The 23,566-nt window shown below is 36.8% G+C and overlaps 1 protein-coding gene across 1 annotated transcript in view; it reads right to left on the reverse strand.

Moving 5' to 3' along the window:
• Positions 1 to 23,351, reverse strand: part of LIMS1 (LIM zinc finger domain containing 1) — a 210,761-nt gene extending 187,410 nt beyond the window's left edge. The window contains exon 1 of the mRNA XM_051984282.1: positions 22,150 to 23,351. Within this exon, the coding sequence (XP_051840242.1) occupies positions 22,150 to 22,181 (32 nt within the window). The 5' untranslated portion in view covers positions 22,182 to 23,351. The remainder of the gene's footprint in view (positions 1 to 22,149) is intronic.
• Positions 23,352 to 23,566: the final 215 nt, after the last annotated feature.

The following is a 23,566-nucleotide window of genomic DNA, read 5'->3' on the forward strand; positions in this document are numbered from 1 at the left end:
GAGATCCTCAAAGGGGATTGGTTGTCTTCTAAGGACTGGAAAAGGGAAAGAGAAAAGAAGATAAAAAGAGAAATACAATAGTATAGAAAAAAGGAAGAAAGGGGTGAAGCTTGCTATTTCCTTGGGGCACATGAGAATATAAATACATGGAGGAAAGTATGGGACAAATGGGCATCAGAGAAACCTCACATCTTTCTAAAATAGACAAAATGAAAAGATGAACACACACACAAAGCAAATAATTTGGTGTAAAAATTCATCAAACACAACGGGGAAATAAGTGGAGATAGAGATTTTTTTAAAAGTTGGAGAGGTAAAAGTCACAAACAAAACAACCTTTTCTGATCCTGAAGAGATTAAAAGAGGGAAAAGAAAAAAGAAATCTAAAAGGGTGCTATAGATTTTCAATTAAATTGTTGGGAAATGGCTGAACAAATTTTAATATATTTAGTAAAATATTATTGTACCATAAGAAATGACAAAAAAGATCATTTCAGAGAATCCCAGGTAGGGTGAACCTACGCAGAGCGAAATGAGCCAAGTCAGAATAATTTATTTTTTTTTAATGAATTTTGACTGATGTCTCCTAGGTTTTTTTTTTTTTTTTAAACTGGTATCCTTTCCCTTCCCACATAACAACAGTATAACTAATAGTATTTTTTTAAAAAGGAAAAAAAAATCATCACAATGATACATTTACAAAGTCTGAAGCATGCAACGTGTAACATCTGTGGGCCTTTCACTTCCACAAAAGAGTAGGGTGGAGGTATCCTCTTACATCTCTTCATTTAATTCATGCTTGATCTTCACAATTTTGTTACATTGACTTTTGATTTTTTTGGTACATGGTTTTCCTTTCCATTCTACATTATAGTTAAAAAACAATACACAGGTATTTTGCTTCCTTGATTTTCTTTCATTCTTTCTCAGTTTGTATGGAACTTTCCATCCTTCTCTATATTCATGACATTTCTTTTTTTTCTTTTCATTCCGCGCCCCCTCCCCCCCAGCAATTGTGGGTTAAGTGATTTGCCTAGGTCACACAGCCAGGAAGTGTTAAGTGTCTGAAACCACATTTGAACTCAGGTCCTCCTGACTATAGGGCTGGTCCTTTATCCACTGCACCACTTAGCTGCCCCGACATTTGTAATTTCTTACAAAACACCAATATTCCATTACATTTATGTAACACAATTTGTTAAGCCATTCCTCAATAGGCATCAACTTCATTCCTATTATTTGGTACTGCAAAGAGTGCTACCATAATTATTTTGATGTAAATGGAGACTTTCTTATTGATTTTCTTTCATCTTTCCTTTTTCCTTTCCTTCCATCTTCTTTCCCTCTTTCCCTCCCTCCTTCTTTACTTCTTCTGTCCCTTCTTTCTCTTTTCCTCTCTCCTTCCTTTTTTCTTTCTTTCCTTACTACTCTTAGCAGGCATTAAGATGATATATGAGAATATAAGCTCCATAATGGAATCAGAACAGTTTATATAGGAATGGCAAGACCATAAAGAAAAACTTGGAAAGACTTAAAAACTCATCAAATCAATGACTAATCATGTCTCTAGAGGTCAGATTTATGATAAACCATGTGAATTTCTTCCTGAAAGGTGATGGACACACAAAGCACAGAAAGGAACATCCATTTTTGGATATGGCCAGAATTAGGGTTTGCTGAATGAATTCACTTTGCTTGATTATGTTTATTTGTTAAAAGGGTTTCTCTTTCATTATTCGATTTTTTAATCGAGAGAAAAGAGAGAAGGGTAGATGTCCCTCCCAAAAAAGGACCATTGTAACTTTTTTTGATTCACAGAGGGGAACATAAGGACATGCAGATGGAAGCACAGACAAGAAGGTCAGCATTGGAAATAGAATTATTAGATGCTTTTTAAAAAAGCAAACAGAATGAAATGGAGATTCACAGTTTCCCATAGAATTATTATTATTATTTTTTTATTCTGGACATAAGGAAATGATCTTTTTTTGGTGCTTAAGTTCAAAGCTTTTAAAATTTTTTTTAAAAAGCAGTGCTTATGCTAAGTGTTGAGGGTAACAAGAGATTTTAGGCAGTTAAGAGTTGATAGAGCTGGGCAGCTAGGTGGTGTAGTAGATAGAGCAACAGCCCTAAAGTCAGGAGGACCTGATTTCAAATATGACCTCAGACACTTAATATTGCCTAGCTGTGTGACCTTGGGCAAGTCACTTAATCCCAATTGCCTCACCAAAAAAAAAAAAAAAAGATTGATAGATAGAGGTAAGGAAAGAGGGCATTCTAGGCACCAAGATAAAGCCCAGGATATTGTATGTGAGGAACAGAAAACAGGACAAGTTAGGTAGAGGAAAGAATGTGTGACAGGAATAAATGTGTAATAAAACTGGAAAGGCAGACTGTGGAGCTAAGTTGTAAAGTCTGCAAAGGCAGAGACAGGAGTGTACAGCCTATAAAGCCATATGGAATCACTAGGGGAGTGACATGGTCATTTAAATCATTTAAATTTAAAGCAATCAGCATTGAGAATATGAAGTCTAATAAGGAAGTTACTGCAAGAAAAAAGGAGAGCTGTAATGGCTGTGAGGAGAGAGAATATGAGATATGTGGATATGGATATTGGTATTTGTTGGTATGTGTGACTCTTCTTGACCCCATGGACCACAGTCTTCTTAGGTCATTCATTATCTATTCATGCTCATTAATTCTCTGATAGTCTCTAGCCATCTCATTATCTGCCATCCCTTTTTCCTTTTGTCTTCAATCTTTCCCAACATCAAGGTCTTTTCCAAAGAGTTCCATTTTCTCATGAGGGAAGGGCAAAGTATTCAAGTATCAATTTCAGTATCTGACCTTCTGGTGAGTAGTCTGAATTATTTTCTTAAAATATCGACTGATTTGATTGCCTTGCTGTCCAGAGGACTCTCAAAAATCGTCTTCAGCACCACAATCTAAAGCATCAATTCCGCAGCACTCAGCTTTTCTTATAATCCAACTCTCACCGCCAGTCACTGCTATTGGAAAAACTGTAACTTTGACTATATGGACCTATGTCAGCCAGGTGATGTCTGTTTTTTAGTATGCTGTCCAGATTTGCCATAGCTTTTCTGCCAAGGATCAAGTATCATTTAATTTTATGGCTGCAGTTAGCATCTGGAGTGATCTTTGGCCAAGACTATAAAATCTGTCGCTGCTTCCATTTCTTTTCCATATATTTGGCAAGAAGTGATGGCTAAGTCGCTTAATTCTTAGGTTTTTTGATATGAAATATTATGGGTAAAAAAAAAGACAAAATTTTTTTAACTGAATGAATATATAATTTGAGAGAAGAATGAGAGTTCATCACACCAAGATTACAACCTTGGCAAACCAAAAAGATGGTGATATTTTCAGTCAAAGTAAAGAAATTCCATAAAGGGGAGAATTTGGGGGAAAATGTTCTATAAACATCCAGTTTGAAATGTCCAATAGGTAGCCAGTGATAAAAACAAGATATAGATCACTGGCTCCATGTAGAACTTAGTTGTCTCATCTGTAAAAGGAGAGTATTGTCCCTTTCATCTCTAATTCTTTGACCTATCAACAAATTAATTAAATGGCATGGGCAACTCACATAACTTCTCAATGGCCCCCTAGTAACTCTCTAAGACCGTAAATTACAGATGAATTGTCCATCTTGCTTTGGTGGGTGGAATTTCCATATGAGTATTATGATCCAATGAAATCACAAATCCAGACAAACAAAACAAAAGAACTTGCTATAAGTAATATGGCTCTCATACTTAGAGTAATGCTTAGAATTCATAATTTGACTTGGTGAAAGACCATTTAATCATCACTTCATAGTCCCAAGAGAGAGGAGGGAAAAATCTGTTTCAGCAAAGAGCTAATACTTCATTTAATTCCAAAAGGGACTTTGCAAACGAAGCCTATCTTCAATCATTTCTCATCCCTTTAGTGAAGTCATAATTCTAAATCTACCACCCTTTGTCACTTCCTTGGCCACAGACTGAGATCACAAAAATAGAATTGCAGGACGGCAGCTGCTTGAAAGAAGAAAATACAATCATCTTCATTTTTTTCCTTCACTTCCAAAAAAAAATCTAGACAACATGATACCAATCAAATGATTTATGTGTTATTTTCTTTTTCTTTAAATATTTCCTCAAATTTACTACTCTGCCCTCCAAAGATTATCTTCCTTTCATATATGTCAATGACTAATCTTTCAATGAAGTTCTATAGAATCTTAAACAAGACTTTATTACTGGCTAAAAGTAAAAGACTTACTCAAAGTAGACTTAAGTTTGCTGGTTTAGCTACAAGTGACCTATTATGGTAATGATTGTTTTGGATGATGTGGCAGTCATTACATTTTAGGATCATAAGAACTGGGGGGTGGGGGGGACAGAATTTTGGAGGCCACCAAATCTACCCTCCCCCTCATTTTACATTTCTTCTTGAAGAAAATGAAGTGAGCAGAATTCTCTAAGATCTCATTTGGAATATCTCATAAATATATTAGGAACCCTTCAGATCACCTCTATCAATCCCAAAGTCCACGATGTATACAGCATTAAGCACAACACTGAAAGGATGATAGCAAATAGGAGATGAGTCAAATATGAATTCAAGCTTCTAGGAACTATCCCAGTGTTTGGATTATAGGACTAACATCAACCTCTGATCTTCATCATCAAGAATTTATTAAGTGCCTACTATATACCATGAATTATGTTAATCAACTGAGGACACCAATACAAAAGTGGATCAGTTACTACCCTCAGAAGGTTATATTTTTCAATTAAATGCTTCTTCCCCCTAAACTACACCATATGGAACAATTAGCAGATCAACCTGACTAGAATGGAGAGGACTTGAAAGAGTAACTTGGGTCATCTGTCCTGGGTGTTCTCTTTTACAAGCTTTCTTCTTTTTAAATTTGAATTCAAATTATCTACCCTACCTCCCCCCAAGAAGGCAAGTAATATATCAATTACATGTCACATCAGCTTTTTCTTTTTATATTCTTTTTTTAAACAGTATTTTATTTTTCCAAATACATGTGTAGATAGTTTTCAATTTTCATTTTGGTAAAATTTTGTGTTTCAATTTTTTTTTCCCTCCTTTCCTTACCTTCCTCTTCCCCAAGACAGCAAGCAATGTGATATTGGTTAAATATCAGTTTTAAAATCAGGTTAAAACATTAGGTTTTTTGGCTGGTATCTGACACTAACTTTCCAATTTCCCTTACCAATTTTCTTTTTCTTCAAACTTGAAACTCTTCATCTTCGTGGTTTCTTTTCTTTCTCCCTAAGCCACTCTTGTCCACAAACAATCCTTTTTTAGATCAAACTGTTCCACCAAAAGATTTATTCCATTACTTTTCTCCACTTCATCATTAAGACTTCCACTTTTTCACAATCCAATACTTTTTCTTGCTGACCTCCCATAGATTCTCTCTCCTTCTAGGTTTCTCCTCCTACCTCTCTGACACACCTTCTATTCTTTTGCTGATTACATCTCCAGAAGGAAACCTTAAGGCTCACTCTTGAACCTTCTCTCTAAATTCTCTTTGGTGGTAGTATTCATTCTCAATTTCAATTATCACTTCTACTGAATGATTAATAAATTTCCATTTCTAGCCCCAACTTCTCCCCTAAGTACATGAAGTTTATTGTTTCTGTCAACTTGATAGCATTATTTGGGTGTTCCTGAAAATTCATTCTTCCTTCTGACTTAACTATTTTCTTTGCTAATGTTATAAACATTCTCCAAGTCATTGATCTCCAATATGATCAGCCATATCTCTCCAACTATATTCAATAAAACATGTTCTCTGTGCTTTTCCTCTATACTATTGTTGGGTCCACCATTATTCTTGTTACCCAGGTTCAATATCTTGGTGTAATCCTTGCCTTTTATTCTCTTTCACTCCAAATATTGTAGTTTTACCTCCACAACATTTCATATCTATCCTCCTCCTTTCTCTTCACAGAATCACCACAGTAGTTTAGGCTTTCATCATCTCTTGTGATCTTTTAGTCCTAATTGCTTCAAATTCTTCCCTTCCCTAAGCCATCATCATTACAGCTGCCAAAAAAGACTTTTCTGACATAATATGACCATTTAACCTATTTAATATAACTCAACCCTATTTTAATATAACTCAAGTGGCTCCTCTGTAACTCTAGGATCAAATATTGCTTCATCTTTCTCTTGTTCTATCTAATTTCTATTTTTGTATAAGTTTTATAATGTATGCAATTATTAGTTAGTAGCACAAGTACAATTTATAAATAAATCTGCTAATGTTGGAGTGAATGCTCAAAGCTGTATGCATATACTGATGCTGAGTAAAATGAGCAGGACCAAGAGATCATTATATACTTCAACAACAATACTATATAATGATCAATTCTGACGGACCTGGCCATCTCCAGCAATGAGATGAACCAAATCAGTTCCAATAGAGCAGTAATGATTTGAACCAGCTACACCCAGCGAAAGAACTCTGGGAGATGACTATGAACCATTACATAGAATTCCCTAATCCCTCTATTTTTATCCACTTGCATTTTTGATTTCCTTCACAGGCTAATTGTACACTATTTCAAACTCCAATTCTTTTTGTACAGCAAAATAACTGTTAGGACATGTATGTTTATATTGTATTTAATTTATACGTTAACATACTTAACATGTATTGGTCAACCTGCCATGGGGAAGGGAGGAGGGAATGGGAGGAAAGAGGGGAAAAATTGGAACAAAAGTTTTGGCAATTGTCAATGCTGTAAAATTACCCATGCATATAACTTGCAAATAAAAAGCTATAATTTAAAAAAAAATTTTTTTTAAAGCTGTATGCATGTGGTTTTTTTTTAAAAAAAAACCTAATAAGGTACAGGATTTTAAAAAAGTTTAGAGATCAATGTTCGAAGTCTCTCAAACTGGAAACTTTGCGTCATCTTTGATTTTGGCTTTCCCTCACAACTAATCAATGGTCAAGTCTGGTTGATTCTATTTTGAATAATCTTCTCTCTCTCCCCTCCCCTAATCCAAACCCTCAATAATCTATACCTTGATCTCTTAAGTAGGACTCCCAGTCTCCAATATCTCGGTCCTTTAATCCATTCTGGATATTGTTGTCAGAATAATTTTTCTAATACACAGTTCTGAGAACATTACTCCATTGTTTAGATAACCCAGCCTGATTTTTCAAATTATGCTTGCTCTGTCTCAAACTGGGATATTTGCTTAAACATCCACATATATTGATTGGTTCTTCCTGGGCTAAAATACAACAATTCAGAACTGGGACCTATGTATTATGGAATTTGCAGTAGTCACTCATGGAAAAAGCATAAGTTATCCTCTTAATATCTCTAACCTACATAGAGAAAAGCAAATAGACACCACTGCCCAGATGCAATATTAGGAAAAGCTTTCTAGTAATTAAGATTATCCCTCACGATGGAATGATTTAGATTATTGGGTTGAATTCCTCATCACCAAGATATTCAAACTAAGGCTAAATGACTAGTGCTTCTCAGGGGCGTTGCAATGATGTTGCAGGGATTCTGGCTCAGGTAGGGGCTGGACAAGATACTTCTGTGGTTGCTTACAAATCTATATTTCTATGATTCCATTACCACACAGAAGTACAAGTTGAGATGACCCCACATCTACATTTTTGAGGTTGGAAAATGATGCTAAAGGGTTTCCAAATATGTAGTCACTGAAAAAGGATTTCATGCCCATAATTCTTGCATTGCTTTCCAAAGTTCCATGGCTACAAAGATTAATGGTTCCATATAACCATGGTACAGAACAGATTCATACAGAGTTTGGCTAAATTAAACCAGATGCCCAAGCTCTCTCTGCATGTCTGTGACTCAAACATCACAGTATTCGCTAAAGCAGCGCCGTTGCTGAACTTTTCAATTCACAAAAACAGAAATGATGATCGCTCAACACAGATTCTATGAGTGATATGGAATGGTTCAAATTGGCTGAGTGACTACAGCCCATAATGGAAGAAGGACTCTGGATAGGCACTGTAGAACAGGAAAATGAGCTCTACCTCCAGAGTCAGCAGTGCTAGGCTCTGAATATGTAACCAGGGAAACCACTTAACTCCATCTGGTCTTCATTCTCTCATCTACAAAAACCAAGGATTTAAAAAGATCGCTTCTGGAGTCTCTTCCAGCTCTAGATCAAATTCTGTGTTCTCTGTCTCAGGATACTCTTCCCAGTATCAAAAACAAGCTTCCTTACTGCAAAAGAGTGAGCTACATTTTGGACCTTCCTTTCCCCCATAACAGTGGCAAAGACAGACCCCATAAGAAAAAAGTCAATGAAAATTATGGTCCTAATCTTTTGTTTTCACTTCCCAGCAGCATTTTATTTTAAAATGTAAAAAATTAAAAATAATTTAAAATGTAAAAAAAATTTTTAATTTACTTAAAAAAATTTTTAAATTGAGAACTAGTCTTCCTCTATATTGTACCTGGAGTATTTTAGGAGGTTTTGTGTTCTATATATACTGCTCAATTAATTCTAGGATCCAAAAACGCATTAAAAACAAACCCAAAAAACGAGATTATTTACAATAGCATGGTACAAAGACAAAGACCTGAGTATAAATTCTGATTCTACTATCACCTGTGATCTTCAGGGTTATTAATCTGTAAAATGAGATTAGGGGTCCTCTCTACATTTCTTTGTACCTCTAAATACTAAAATAACCCCTCTGATTTTTGTGAACAAAAATGTATCATACAGGGTGGGTGTTTCTTCATATTAATTAAATTTAGGATTATGTCCCAACAAATTATCAACTCTAGGAATAGCCAAAGTAAAAGAATTCAACTCACTGATACATCAATTCTTCTATTACCTATTCTATCTCCTTGGTATCTTCAGTTGAAGGTACAGAACACAATACACTTACTAATGCTCTGCTCTTACTATGTAATTCCTCCACTGGTTCTAAGCTAATCACCACTACACTTCCCCAATTTTATTTTTTCAACTATCTTACCCTCTCTTTTCTACTTCCAGGTCATTGCTCACACTGTTCTCCTAGATTAGAAGAGAAAAGATCTCATCTATTACTATTAAAATCTTTACTTCCTTTATAAGAATTAGATTTCTTCAGAGCCCAATTCTAGTGCCTACCATCTCATCCTTGAAACTTTCCCTAATTCTTTTCACCTGAAAGAGCTCTACTTTGATAAAATTTTCAGGGTATTTTGAATCATAGTTATTTATATGAATACTTCATTCCTTTTCCCATGCTTTAGAATGTGAGCATTGTGAATGCAGGATCTGGGTCTTATTTCATTTTTATATCCCCAGCACGTAGCAGAATATCTAATATATAGAAGGTCCTTAAAAACTTTGAAATTGAACTGAAATACTGTTTTCTGAAATGCTTTGCTTCAAGAGTACACTTTTGAGTATTGGCTCATTTTCTGCTGAGTGAAAAAGTCTAGAAATACCCACAATGCCACAATTCTACTGAAAAACACAAGTTCCTGAAAACAAAGTCAGGTTCTAAAGAACAGTTTGAGCACTGAAAAGGATCCACAACTGTAAATAAATGTAAACTTTTTTAGATGTTTATTCATTCAACATGTATGTATTTTCAATGTATATTCATTGAATGAGGTACTAGGGGGAGTAAAATAATAGTTTCAGGGTTCCTTCTTGGACCTTAATCATAAGGACGGGGAAGAAGTAAAGAATGACAAAAGGGCTAATGTGGCTGAAGGATAGTATATGTGAATGGGGAGTAATGTAAAATAAATCTAGAAAGAGAAAAAGAACTACAGACCTTGCCACATGAGGATTAGAAATGTTTAAGACTTGGAGAAGAGTGTATAGAGAAGAAATGTCACTAGTCGTTTTTTTCAGTTTTGTCTAATACTCCATGACTCTATTTGGAGTTTTCTTGGCAAAGATACTAGAGTGATTTGTCATTTCCTACTGCAGATCACTTTATAGCTAAGGGAATATAGACAAACAGGGTTAAGTGACTTCTCCAGGATCACACAGCTAATAAGTATCTGAACTCAAATTTGAACTCAGGAAAATAACTCTTCCTGACTCCAAGCTTTATCTACTACCCTGCCTACCTGCCCTAGAGAAGATATGATAGATCCTAATTTCAAAGTTTTTGAAGTATTTGAAGAGCCATCATTTAGAAGAGTTAAATTTATTGTCCTCAAAGACTAGAAGTAGGATCAATGAGAGAATGTAGTAGAGGAAGCTTTAGGTTTAACCAAAAAGAAAATATTCCCCATAAATGAGATTTATCAAAAGGGAAATATGGTAACTTAGGGGATAATGGTCACCCATCACTGTAGAAGGAGGATGATTATTTAAAGAGATGATAAAGAACTTTTGTGTAATCATGTGCTGGAGTAACAGATGTCCAATTCTGAGACTGAGGCCTAAGGAAATTAAAGGATGCTATTACATGATAAGTCAGTACTAGACTTGCAGTTGTCCTGGTTCCCATTCCTATACAACTGTTATTTAACCCACACTGCTAACTTCCCCCCAACATACACACACAGTAACGATGTAAGGCAAAAAAAAAATTGAGAGAGAAAAGAAAATGTGGGCATTGGAAATACCATATGCCCTAAATTACAGGGTCAACAGTCTCCCAGCAAAGAAGTACAAAGAAGTACGGAACATTTTCTCCATGCCAGTAGGCCTTTCAATATGATGAAAAGAATACTATTAGGCTGCCTGAGGGGCTATGAGAAATCTGGGACACTTATGCATTATTATTGGAATTGTGAAATGATCCAACCATTTTGGAGAACAATATGGAATTATGGACAAAAGGCTATAAAAGTGTGCATATCCACCAATCCACCAAGGTCTCTACTGTATCCCAAAGAGATGATAAAAGACTGGACCTTTTATTAAAAAGACATTTAAAAAAAAAAAAAAAAAAAAAAAAGGACAAGAACTCACATGTGCAAAAGTGTTTGTGGCAGCCCTTTCTGTAGTGGCAAGAAACTGGAAACTGAGTGGATGCCCAACAATTAGGGAATGACTGAATAAGTTACGTTATATGAATGTTATTGTTCTATAAGAAATAAGCAGGTGATTTCATAAAAGCCTGGAGAGACTTACATGAAACTGATGCTGCCAGTGAAGTGAGCAGAATCAAGAGAACACTGTACACAGTAATAAGATTATGTGATGATCAAGTGTGATGGACTTGACTCTTTTCAACAATGAGGTGATCCAAGACAATTCCAATAGATTTGTGATGGAAAGAGTCAGCCACATCTAGAGAACCATGGAGACTGAAGGTGGACCAAAGCATAGTAGTATTTGCACCTTTTTTGTTGCTGTTGTTTGCTTGTTGTTTTTCCCTCTTGTTTTTTTCTCTTTTGAGCCGATTTTTCTTGTGCATCATGACAAGTAAGGAAATATCTTTAGAAGAATTACACATGTTTAATCTATATCAGATTGCTTACTGTCTTGGGGAAGAGAGAGAAAACTTTGGAACACAAGAGTTTTTGTGAAGGTTTATGTTGAAAACGATCTTTGCATGTATTTGGAAAAAATAAAATACTATTAAAAACTGGGAGAAAAAAAGATTTAGGCCATCTAGCTTCACTAACTCACTGTGACTTTGGCCAAATTACTTAAACTCTGAATCCTCATTCCTCGTCTGTAGAAAACTGAGGTAAAAAAAAATTTAAGAACAACAAAAAAAAGACATCATAGCTTATAAAGCACAAGTTTTAAGTATGTATTCATTATTATTTCTTCTTATTAGGAATGTCCTTATTAGAATCCTAGCAAATCAACATTTTATTAAATGTCTACAATGCATCACATACTGTACTAGGCAATATGTATCAGAGACAAATGTAAAACCTGTCAATGCCCTCAGGAAGACATAAGTATACGCAAAATATATACATTGTATGATGACACAGAGGTCACCTTGTGTTCTTAAAGGCTACAATAACAGAGAATATAGTTAGCCAGTCTTCTTTGGCTGGGATGGCTTTAATTTTAAGGCCCTATTTAAGTTCACAGAAACTCACCATCAAAGAGCTGACCATTGGGTTACAATTTTATTTTGACCATAGAGAAACTACTGAGAATAATATTATAGTATAGAAGAAATAGTAGAGAAAGTACTCACCAGGATGAAATCATGGACATTTTTCAGTATTGGAATATTAAGAGTAAACTTCCCAGAACCAAGCTATTAGCTTTCTCAATGCTTTTCATGGCATCTAAAATAACTGGGCCTATTTTATTCCCTTTTTCCCTACCAATGAATTAAATTACCTTATAGAATTAAGTAATACTACCTAATATGAAAAAATTAAGTTATTAAAATGCTCCTAGAGTGAAAATTTCTGATGACATCAAAAGTTAACAGATGAGATGATGTCTGGTTTGTGGGGGGAAAACAGCTGTTATAGAAAGGATATGAAAATTGCCAGGGGCAAATGACTACTTCTGAAAACAATTTTAAGATTAAGACTTTTGGAAGACACCCTGGAAACAGAAAAAAAATTTAATTATTTAACATGGATAAGGGAACAATCTCAATTTAAAGAGACAAAAAAGGTTTTTTATCCTTTTTATCAGACCATGTATTTTAATTTCTTCTCTGTTTTCACTTTAAATATGGACCACACTACGGGGGAGGGGAAGAGGGTAACTAGTTAGAGAAGGCAGAAAATAAAGTAGTTGCACAAATTTTCCCACCCAGTTATGAAAGAAAAAAAAAAAAGTAATATAACATAGACTTAATATAACATTTTATCATTTTAATGGACTTGAGATCTCAGTGATGGGTATACTCATTCCAATGGTGTGAATAACAACATCCACACCCTTTTCTGGGTGATTTCTGTCTGTGTCCTCCCATAATTCAGTCATGGAGGACTTTGAATACCTTTCATCTAAGTCTGAATATTCCATGGGTCTCACAGAAGCACTGGGGTTGCTTATTTAATGTCCCTCCCTCTTGTTACATGAATGACCTAACTTCTTTTCTAGAACAATTTTCATTGAAAAGGTGCAAGATATAAAGAATTAAATTTAGTTCAACAAGTATAGTATCCATCTTTGAACAGATAAGAAGGAATCCATACCCACTTAGAACTTAAATTTACTCTAAGACATAAGACATAACTAAAATATTATATAAAAGTAGTAGCTTGAATTTATGTGGCACTTTACATATTTATATCATTTGATCTTACTATCAATACTGTGGGAGAGGTATTATTACATTTCCACTCCACAGATGTAGAAACTGTGGCTAAAGGAGAAAAAATCACAGTGCTAAATGTCTAAAGCAGAATCTGGCTCCATATCTTCCTGACTCCAGTCCAGAACTTGAACATTAAAGCATTGAAGAGGTGTGCAAAACAATATTTTTAAAAATGTATCATGGTCTTGTCATTACTGGAGGAAAGATGATGGACATCTGAGTCAAGTTTTAAACCATGGGTAGAAATTCCACAGATAAAAAGGAGGACAGAAAAATACAAGGAAGCAGGAAATTATAGAATGGGTTATTAGAAAATAAGTCTGATTGGTTTAAAACACTGAATACAGAGTATATAGAGGGGGCTAATAAAAGATAAAGAGGCTGTAGAGGGCAAGAGAATTTAAACTTTACAAAGCAGTCAATGGGGAACCACTGAAAAAAAATTTAGTGAATGTCTGACATGACAAGTCTAGATTATATATAATCAAAGATTATTCTGCCAGTTTAAGAAGGATGTGTTGGAGCAAGGAGAGAGTAGTTCTGATTAATATCTAAAAGAGTTTTTTTAAATCATGTAGTTGTGATCCCTTTTTCTCCTGTATAGTCTAGTAAACTAGGCAGTTTCTTGTTTAAAGAATTTAATTTGTACCACAATTTTAAAGTGAATGGAGGAAGTGACCCTGAGGCTCTTGAAGGGAGCAGAAACTGCAGCACCCCACTCATAAATAATACTTATAAATAACTATCCCTAGAGAGGACAGAAACTATTTCAGTTGGAATGAGCAGAAGTAAATGGGATGGAAGTGATGATTGTCACAATGGGTACAGATCTCTGAGCCTACCATTCAGAATGATTAATAGTAAACTAAACAGTATTTTAAAGGTAGGAGGACCAAATTCTTTGAAAAAAAAATTCAGAACCTCACCTAATAGCAGTTGTATTATTACATGCCAGTGTGATTTAAGATATGTCACTTGTTCCAAACCTCAGTTTCCTACTCTATAAAATTAGAAGGTTGGACTAAATGAATAATAGTTGATCCAAGAGCCCTTCCAATTCTAGATTAATAAACCTAAAATGCATTTTAAAAGGTGATTAAAAAGCTACCACAAATTTAAATTTTAAAATAAAATTTTTATTTTATTTACAATAGTATCTACAGTCATTTGAAAAGTTGGAATTTATGTGCGACAGTTTAGTAGATTTGATATATAAAGATCAATTTAAATATTGATTGCCTATGAGCAAATCAAGCCAATATAAAAAATTACAATACTATCTAAATTAATTTACTTATTCAGTGCTGGACCAAACTCTGCAAAGAATATTTTATAGAGCTAGAAAAAAAGATTCATATAGAGAAATGAAAGATAAGAATCTCAAGGGCAATAATGAAAAATAGTGGAAAGAAAAGGGGTCTAAGAGTATCAGATCTCAAACTATACTACAAAATATCAAGAATAAATAATATGCTTTGGTGCTGGTTAAAAAAAAAAAAAGAGAGGTCAATAAATAGGTTAGATTAAGAACACAAATACCAAAGCCAACAAAGCCCAGTAACTGTGTTTGATAAACCCAAAGTTTATCAAATATTTGCTATTTGACAAAAAACTGCTCAGGTTTCATATGCAATCATCTTTTGTTTTTATTATACTATTACGGAATATGTTTGTACTATTACGGAAATGTTTGTTTTATTCCCTAAATTAAAAATTAGATTGAAAATATTAGGAAAACAATAATGTGATAAAAATTAGGTTTAGACCAACACCTCATAACACACACCAAGATAAATTCCAAAGGTATATATAATTTACGTATATAAAATCAAATTATAAATTAAGAAGAAGGATAAAAGTATCCTATAGCAAAGTTTATTAAATCATGGGGCACAACCTCCTATAGGTCACATGACTGAACATGGGAGTTGCAGAAAAAGTTGGTAACAGTAAAAGGTATCAAATATTCTACCAAGATTTAATTATTTACGTAAAAATAAACAAGCAATCCATCTCATTAGTATGCAAATCTTCTTTCATCTTTAATAATGGTAAAATGATATATATGTCAAAGAATTGTTTTAAAATAAATTCCTTTATCATTTATTATCAGTAAACATTTGATTTGTATAATTATTTTATTTACCTCAGGATAGCAAAAATATTTCTCAGCTGAAAAGGGGTTACAAGTGGAAAACATTTAAAAAGTCTTGCCTATAGATCTATGGATAGAGAAGAATTAATTCATAACTGAACATTAGATAGTGAGATTTATAGAAGATAAAATGGTCAATTTTGAGTACATAAAAATTTAAAGTTTTTATACAAAAAAATCAAATGTGGACAGAATTAGAAGAGAAACAGATTAAGAAATCTTTGTAGCATATTTGTCTTCCAAAATATGTAAGAAATTGAATTAAATTCATAACACAAAGAGCCATTCCCCAATGGATAAATGGTCAAAAACTATGAACAGGCACTCATCAAAGGAAAAAATCCAAACTAACAAAATTACATGGGAGGAAAAAGCTCTAAACCATTGCTAATTAGAGAAAAACAAATTAAAATAATTTTGAGATTTTTCCTTACACTTGAACTGGAAACTTTTGTCAAAAAGAAGAAAATTAGAATACAATGGGTGAAAGCTGTAAATTGGTTCTACTATTTTAGTTAATTTGGAAAATTAAACTAAATTAAACTAAAATTTGGAAAGTTAATTTGAGACTATGCCCACCCAGAAAGTTACCAAACTACACATATTCTTTGACAAACATCCCAATAGGATGTTACTAGGCCTATATCCCAAAGAAATCAAAGAAAAAAGGAAAGGACCTATATACCTATATGTACAAAAATAATTATAACAGCTCTTTTCATTTGTAGTACAAAACTAGAAACCAAATAAGTGGCCTTAAGGGAATCACTAAATAGTGATATGTGATTGTAAAGGAATATCACCATGTCATAAAATATGACATGACAAAATGGTAGGTGTGCAGTGGATAGAGTACTGGCCGGCCCCTGAAGTTAGGAGGACCTGAGTTCAAACCCAGTCTCAGACACAAGCTAGCTATTGTGACTTGTGGGCAAATCACTTAATCCCAATTGCCTCCCCCTAAAAAAAATTATGAAATGGACAATTTCAGGGGAAACTGGGAAGAACTTTAGGAATGAATACAGAGCAAAGTGAACAGAACTAGAAATATGACTTACATAAGAATAACAATATTATAGAGAAAAACAATTTTGAAAGACTTCACAACTCTTGATTAACTCAGTGATCTGTCAGAAGCTCCAAAAAAAATGACGCTGGAAAGTGCCATTTCACCTCCTAACTTAATGAACTTAAAATGCAGAAAGATATATATATTCTCAGCTAATGTCTGAACAAGGTAAATGTCTGAAATAATGAGAATTTGTTTTACTGAACTTATGTAGCTATATACTAAGATTTTTTTTTAATTTGTTCAGTAGGAGGGTTAGAATAATCAGTAGCACAGATTAATTTTAAAAACTACTTGTTGCTTGAAAAATTAATCAAAATAAAAAAGAGGAAAAAAATAGATCAAAGAACAATGTTTGGTGAGCATATAGATTCACATGCCTTTTGCAAAAAACATGGTTCACAAGTAAGGAACTATTATGTGATTGAGGCAATCTTATTTTATAGATAAGGGAACTGGGACAGAGAGTGGGGAAATGCTTTGCCAGTTACAAAGCTGAGATTCAAATATAGATCCTAGTTTAAAACACCCCTCCTCTCTCAATCTCTTTTCCTATCTGGCCCTTTATCTACTCCTCCTTGTTTGTCCTTTGTTTTAGAAGAGGACCAATGGCATCATGAGCAATGTGAATTAGATTTCTGGGAGGCAGAGTTGCACAAAGTCATCAGGCTCACTCTCTCTTCCTAAGGCACTGAATTCCAGTGGCAGGACAAAAGTCAGAATAGCTGACAATGTTCTGGGATGCAGCGAACAGCGCCGGCATCTTCAATGTCTGACCAAGCTCCTCCTTTAGTCGCCTTTGTAATTGTTGGACCAAACTGTTCTCATCTACCCAGAGAAAGTCTTCATATGCTTAGGGAAACATCCTTAACTCACCCATGGGTTTGAGGCCTGCAAGGTGAACCATCCCAGTTTAGCATGTCTGTCAGAAATCAGATGGTAGCTGTTGTCCGAGCTTCTTGGAGTCACAGATGAAAGTTGGGTGAATCAGGTGGACACCAAAGTTGGATGAGCCACCTTGAAAGGGCTTAGCAAGGTATTAGTCCTCTTGAACACTCCAAGTTTACATATATAATAATATTAAGCTATAGAGGATAAAGTGCTAGATCTAAAGTGACTAGGCAAGTTACATAATCACTGTCTGTTTTAGTTTCTTCATCTGTAAAAGAGGGACAATAACAGCACTATCTCCTAAGAATTGTTGTAAGGATTAAATAAAATATTTCTAAAAAGAGCACTCTGCAAATTTGAAAGTCCTATAAGAATGGTTCCCCAAACAAAACAAAACAAAACAAAAACCCCTGAAAATTCTTAATGGATTCTCACAATGAATATTTTAACATTTATAATATTCTTTCTTCTCCCCAAGAAATGAGATATAAAAACTGCTTAGAAAACATTTATTAAGGGACAGCACAGATTTTAATCCCCAAGTGACTCACAGACCCATGGAATGTTAGACCTGGAAAATACCTTGGAAATCATTCTGTCTACATTCCTTATTTCACCAATGAGGACTCACGCCAGAAGATCAACTGATTTGGCTTGTTATTCAGCAAGTTAGCAGAACCAAGAATAGAACCCAGATCTCCTGAAGAGAGTTCTTTCCATTTTAACAACAGCCTCATTTTATCCATCCACAGAACCAAAAAGTTCTATTAAGAACCTAAAAGTTGGTCTACTCATATACTGGGGTGGTATCTGAATGATACTATGACTCTTCCCATTTTAAAACCACAAGTAAATTACATGTATTTTTATAAATAAAATAGTAGGGAAAACATCAGGAAAGATCTAGATTTGAACACTTGCCTCTGACACTTAATATCTAAAATAACAGGCAAATTAATTTGGGGGCCCAGTTTCCTCATCTATAAAATGAGGATAGTAACACCCATGGTAGCTATTTTACAGGATTTTTTGTTGGATTCCAATGAGATAAGGCTTGTAAATCTTAAAGTGCTACTTATGTACACTATTATATTTTTAGGCGTAGACTCATGCAGATGTATGCAGTGGGGTAGGAATAATGAAAAGAATTGTATATTTGGATGTAGAAGATACAAGTAGCAATTCCAGTCCTGACAATTCCTCTAGCTATAGGTTCTTGGATAAATCATTTAACTAGGTCCTGAACTAGGAAATGTTTAATATGACAAATAAAAATTCAACACAATATGATGCTAATTTGTAATATTCTAAGTAAACATGCTCTGAAACTGAACAACAAAGTCATGGTTATGTTCCTATTTGAGTTTAACACATTTGAATCAGGTGATCTTTCTGGTTCCTTTCAGTTAATGATCAATGCCTCTCCCTTTTTCCTTCATCTCCCTTCTTTTTCTTCCTTTTCCCTTATCCTTTTCCCTCTCGCCTCTTTTCTCAACTCATCTTTACTTCTCTTCCTTTTCTTTCTCTTCTTTCTTCCTCTTTCATCATGTGACAGACCAAATACTTAAAATTGTCAAGTATGTAGTAGAATTCTGAAAAATGTAACCTTGTTTTAAATGAAAGTCACAAGTGAATTGTGATCTAATAAACTGAAGTGGGAGGTGACATTAATTAAATTAAGGCATTGCAATTCATCAGTAGCACCATCCAGAGTAAAAGCTCTTTAAGACAATGAACAGTGAATGGAATGCCTATTATTCAAGCTATGAGCAGTTATAGAGGTAGACCATCAATACACATATGCCTATGTATTTTGGATAAATACTGCCAATGGACAGTGATCTAGGCCCAGAAATTAATAGGGGAAGAAGAGACTGGATTGTATCTGCATTTGAGAAATCACACAATGTTTTAGTGCCTTCAAGCTTCCCTCTGAAACAAAAGCTCATCTTTTCACCCCCATACTCTTCTTGTGCTGCTTTCTGACTTGAATTGTGGAATACCACAGTTTCCAAAAAATTTAAGTTACAGGCTATCCAAAAGATGCCATAGCTGGGTAGCGATTGCAGCAAATTACTAACAAATAATTAACAAACCCAGGAAAAATGGCAAAAGATCATTAAAAAGGTTTAACAAAAGACAACCAATAAGCATTCCTAAGCTCCACTGATATCCAGGAATTGTCAAGCAATCCCCAGGAAAGTCCCCAGAAGGCTAGCTGACCTTCTATAAAAGAATCTGCAATATCTAGGGCATAGTGCATAGAGACTGAAATCTAGATTCTAAATCCCTAAGTTCAAATTCCACATCAGATAATTAACATGGCTGGGGGCAAGTCACTTATTTTCTGTCTGACTTGGTTTCTTCATCGGAAATATAGGGAATAATAGTATCAATTAAATCCAAGGGGCTGGTGAGAGAATCAAATAAGATAATATCCTTAAAGTGCTCTTTAAATTCTATTATTAACAGAATAATAAACAGAATAGTTAAGTGTGCATGGGTGACATTCTGCACTGCTGAAGGGAGAAGTCACATCAAAGAAATCACAAATCCAAGAAAGTGTCCAAGTATTTATCTCCTCCCACAGAGGGGAAAGGACAGCTTTATTATGTATTTTGCTATCTCTAGTATATCACAAACAATAACAACTAATGTTCGTTGAACCTAACTGACTTACAATATCAGAACTGGAAGAGATCTTGGGTTCATCTAGTCCACCAATTTCATTTAACAAGAGAAAAACAGACTAAAGAAGTATACAACTTACCCAGTATTCCATCCCCACCCTCGCTGGCATTACAGCAGACAACTGATACTTAATTTTAGACTCTCCCACCTACTTTTAACACAACATTGACATTTAAACAAGAGTTACATTTTAAATTTAAAATTCATTACAAATGAAACATTATGTACATGGGAAAGTGAGCTCTTTGAGGGCAAGGTACGATTTCTGTCTTTCTTTGTCTTCCTGGCATTTAGCACAGCGTCTGGCACAAAATAAGCATTAAGAAATACTTTTTTGATTATTGCACAGGTTCTCAGACAAACGGTTCTCAGACGCAAATGAACAATTTCCTAAAAAAAAATAATAATAATGGGGAATCTGACATTTATTATAATTAATAATTACTGGTATCTACATTGGGCTTTCCTCACAACTTGGTTAACATTTCAAGTATTAACCACCCCCGTTGTACAAATGAGGAAATAGATTCAGAGAGTCTAAGCGATTTGAGATAATATGTTTCAGATTTGTCTCCAGATCACTAAGATTCCAGGTCCATTGACTCTTTCCACTATAACCATCTACTCCAGTAACCCACAAGAACTAATCTACTTATTGCTTTCTCCACCCCCCAAAAGTGAATTCTTAGCGAAATGCACAAATATATTCAGTTTGCATTTCCTTTGCAGTTTAAAAGTGCAACAAGTTTGGGAAGGGAGGGGGGAGAATGACCGGGGGTGAAAGAGAATTTTAGGCAGAACTTTTAAGCAATAAGTAACTAAAAGTGCTAAGAGTTCCATTCTGCACAGGGAACAGCCACTAAAACAACATTCTTGGGGCAAAATGAACATTGACACTCAGAGCTCCATCCCAGTCCTGAAAGAGCAGCCCCAACAAGCACACACATACTGTCATTAGTCCCTGTGCCCTTAAGTTGCCTCTCAGTTGCTTGGCTCTGGGGAATTGCGACGACAGCACAGGTTTTTCAATTAACTGAGTGCTGCCTCACTTTAATCTTTTTCTGTTTTTTTTTCCGGGGCCAGCGGCTTCTCTTTCAGGCCCCATCGTTCCTTCAACCTTCCTGACCCACCCAGGGTTGGTTTAACCCCGGGTCACCCCTTCCCACACCCACTCAGATCCAGCCGGAGGTCAAAGTCCAGATCGTAGGCTGCAGAATATGCAGACGCCCAGACTTCAGACTCAAACGGACCCAGACATCCTCGGTGGGTCAGCCCACTCCAGGGGCTGGCGGAAGGGAGGAGCGAAAAGGCGCGGTGGTAAAGACATCAAAAACCATCCGACGATTGCTACCGTCGACTGCACAATTGCTGACTCGGTTAAAAAAAGAACAAGAAGAGAAAAGTCTCTCGCCCTGGAGAGTCTCTTCTACTCCGAACCTGACTTCTTACTAAACTCAGACAAATGCCCCTCTTTTCCCTCAACTGGTAAGGTGGGCACAAAAGATCACTACCCCACTAAATCAATATAAACGCCCTCCCTCTTCAGTGATGTGGTGAGGTGGTCATCGCCTCACTAAACCCCCGCCTCGACGGGTAGGGTTGCCCTTTAGCCCACCAGGGGCTTCCCTCCCTCTCCTCCTTTCCCCCAAAGACGGTGGTGCTTTCGGGTGCGGAATCTAGGCGCGGAGGTGCGGCAATCACCCTGCAGCCCTAGTCCCAGGGAGTTACGCAGCCCTAGCTGCGAACCTGGTCAACAGGAGCAAGCCTTCCTCCGCAGCCCGCGGGCAGCTTCTTCGGCGACTCCGCCCAGCACCTACAGACGCTGGCAGTCGAGGGCAGGAGCTGCCACCCTCCCATAGCTTCCCTTCGCCCGAGGGAGCAAGAGAAGAAAGAGCGAACTACGAGTGTGCAGGAGCCCCACGTTGGCTGGCTTCAGGCACAAATCTCCGCACCATTCCCCGCCTCCTCATTCTCCACTTTCTCCTTCTCTGGTAGTTGCCACCACAGCAGCAGCAGCAGCAGCAGGGGATGAATGGGGGCGGGAGGGCAGGCGTGGAAAAAAGGGAGTCATCTTGTTACCTGTTGGTCATTCCCGCCGCAACACCCAACATCTTCCCGGCAGCTCTAGGACGTCCTCTGACACCACTCCAACGCCGCCGTCGCCGCCTCCGGTCCTTTCCCCGGCCGCCGCCGCAGCCACTTGAAGTCTAGCTCTCCTCGCACCCGGGGCACTAGCGCGCGTCCGCACTGAGCCCTAGGAAGCGAGGGCTCCAGTAGCCTGTGCACTGCTGGAACTGGGGGGCTGGCGGGCCGGGCCAGGCTGGGAGGGGGCTGCTCCAAAAAGCAGGAAGGGAAGGCGGAGAAAGCGGCGGGGGATGGGGCGGGGAGCGTGGAAGAGAGCTCGCCAGGCAGGCAGTCTCCTCCCCGGGACTTCGTAATGGCGCGGCGTTGCAGGCGCTTCCCCAGCCCCTCTCTAGCTCTCTCGCTCACTCCCGCGCGGCCGGGGTGCCTTTTCGCAGTTGACCGCCAGGGTGGGAAAGTGAGCGTGGCTGCAAGCGCCCGGGGACCTGGGGGAGGGGGACCGGGAAGGAGATTTGTGGTACCGCCCTCTTACCAAAATCTCTGCCCTTGCTGGCTAAGCGAACTGGGCCATTCATTCTTTTTCCCTCCCCAGCTTCTGTAGTAAGCTCCTTTCCCCCCGGTTTAGGGACCTCCCCCAAGTTTGATTGCTGGACACACTGAGTCCCCTGGATCTGGTTAGATCGGGTACGGGCGAGGGTTGGAAGAAACTCGAGACACGTGCCCGCAGAACTTGGTCTGGGGAAGCACGAGCCGCTCTCACGAATTGGGCTGCGGTAATTCCGTGGTCAAGGTGGCGCTTCTCGCCAGGCACGTTGTGCACGCCACAGACAGGACGAGAAATCTTCTACCACCTTCTCTTTTTAACTCTTTTTAGTCAACCACTGCAGGGGTTTGCAGCACCCATTATTCCATTTGTTAGGACACTGCTGGTACGTCAACAAACAAAGCCAGGCTACTACCAGCGTCATCTCAGGGTCAGTTTGCAGTTTTGTCTCTTGGCTTGGCGGTAATAAAAGCTAATCAGGTAAGAAACTATGAATGGCTCGCTAGGGCTGAGAATGAAAAGATTTGGGCTTTCCTCCTAACCTTGCCACTAACTAACCTTGTGAATCAAGAGAAATCACTTAACCTTTTGAAATGAAGTGATTTTGTGCTGAAAAGGGCCTTAATGCCTGTGTAACTCCTCCCTCTCACACAGCCTCATTTTACAAGCGAGAAAACCAAGGTCACATGTTAATAAGTAGAAGAGTAACAGTATTAGCAGTGTCTGCCTTATTTGTAAAATAAGAATGAAATCAATTATTCTATTAGAATGCTATTAAAAAGAAGAGAGATACAATCCAGGCAAAATTGTGAAACAGAAATTTAGGGAGCTCCAGGCTCAATTCTGACACATACTTAAAAGGGAAGTCCA

Source organism: Antechinus flavipes, chromosome 3, assembly GCF_016432865.1.
Source record: "Antechinus flavipes isolate AdamAnt ecotype Samford, QLD, Australia chromosome 3, AdamAnt_v2, whole genome shotgun sequence".
In the NCBI taxonomy this organism is placed as follows: Eukaryota; Metazoa; Chordata; class Mammalia; order Dasyuromorphia; family Dasyuridae; genus Antechinus; species Antechinus flavipes.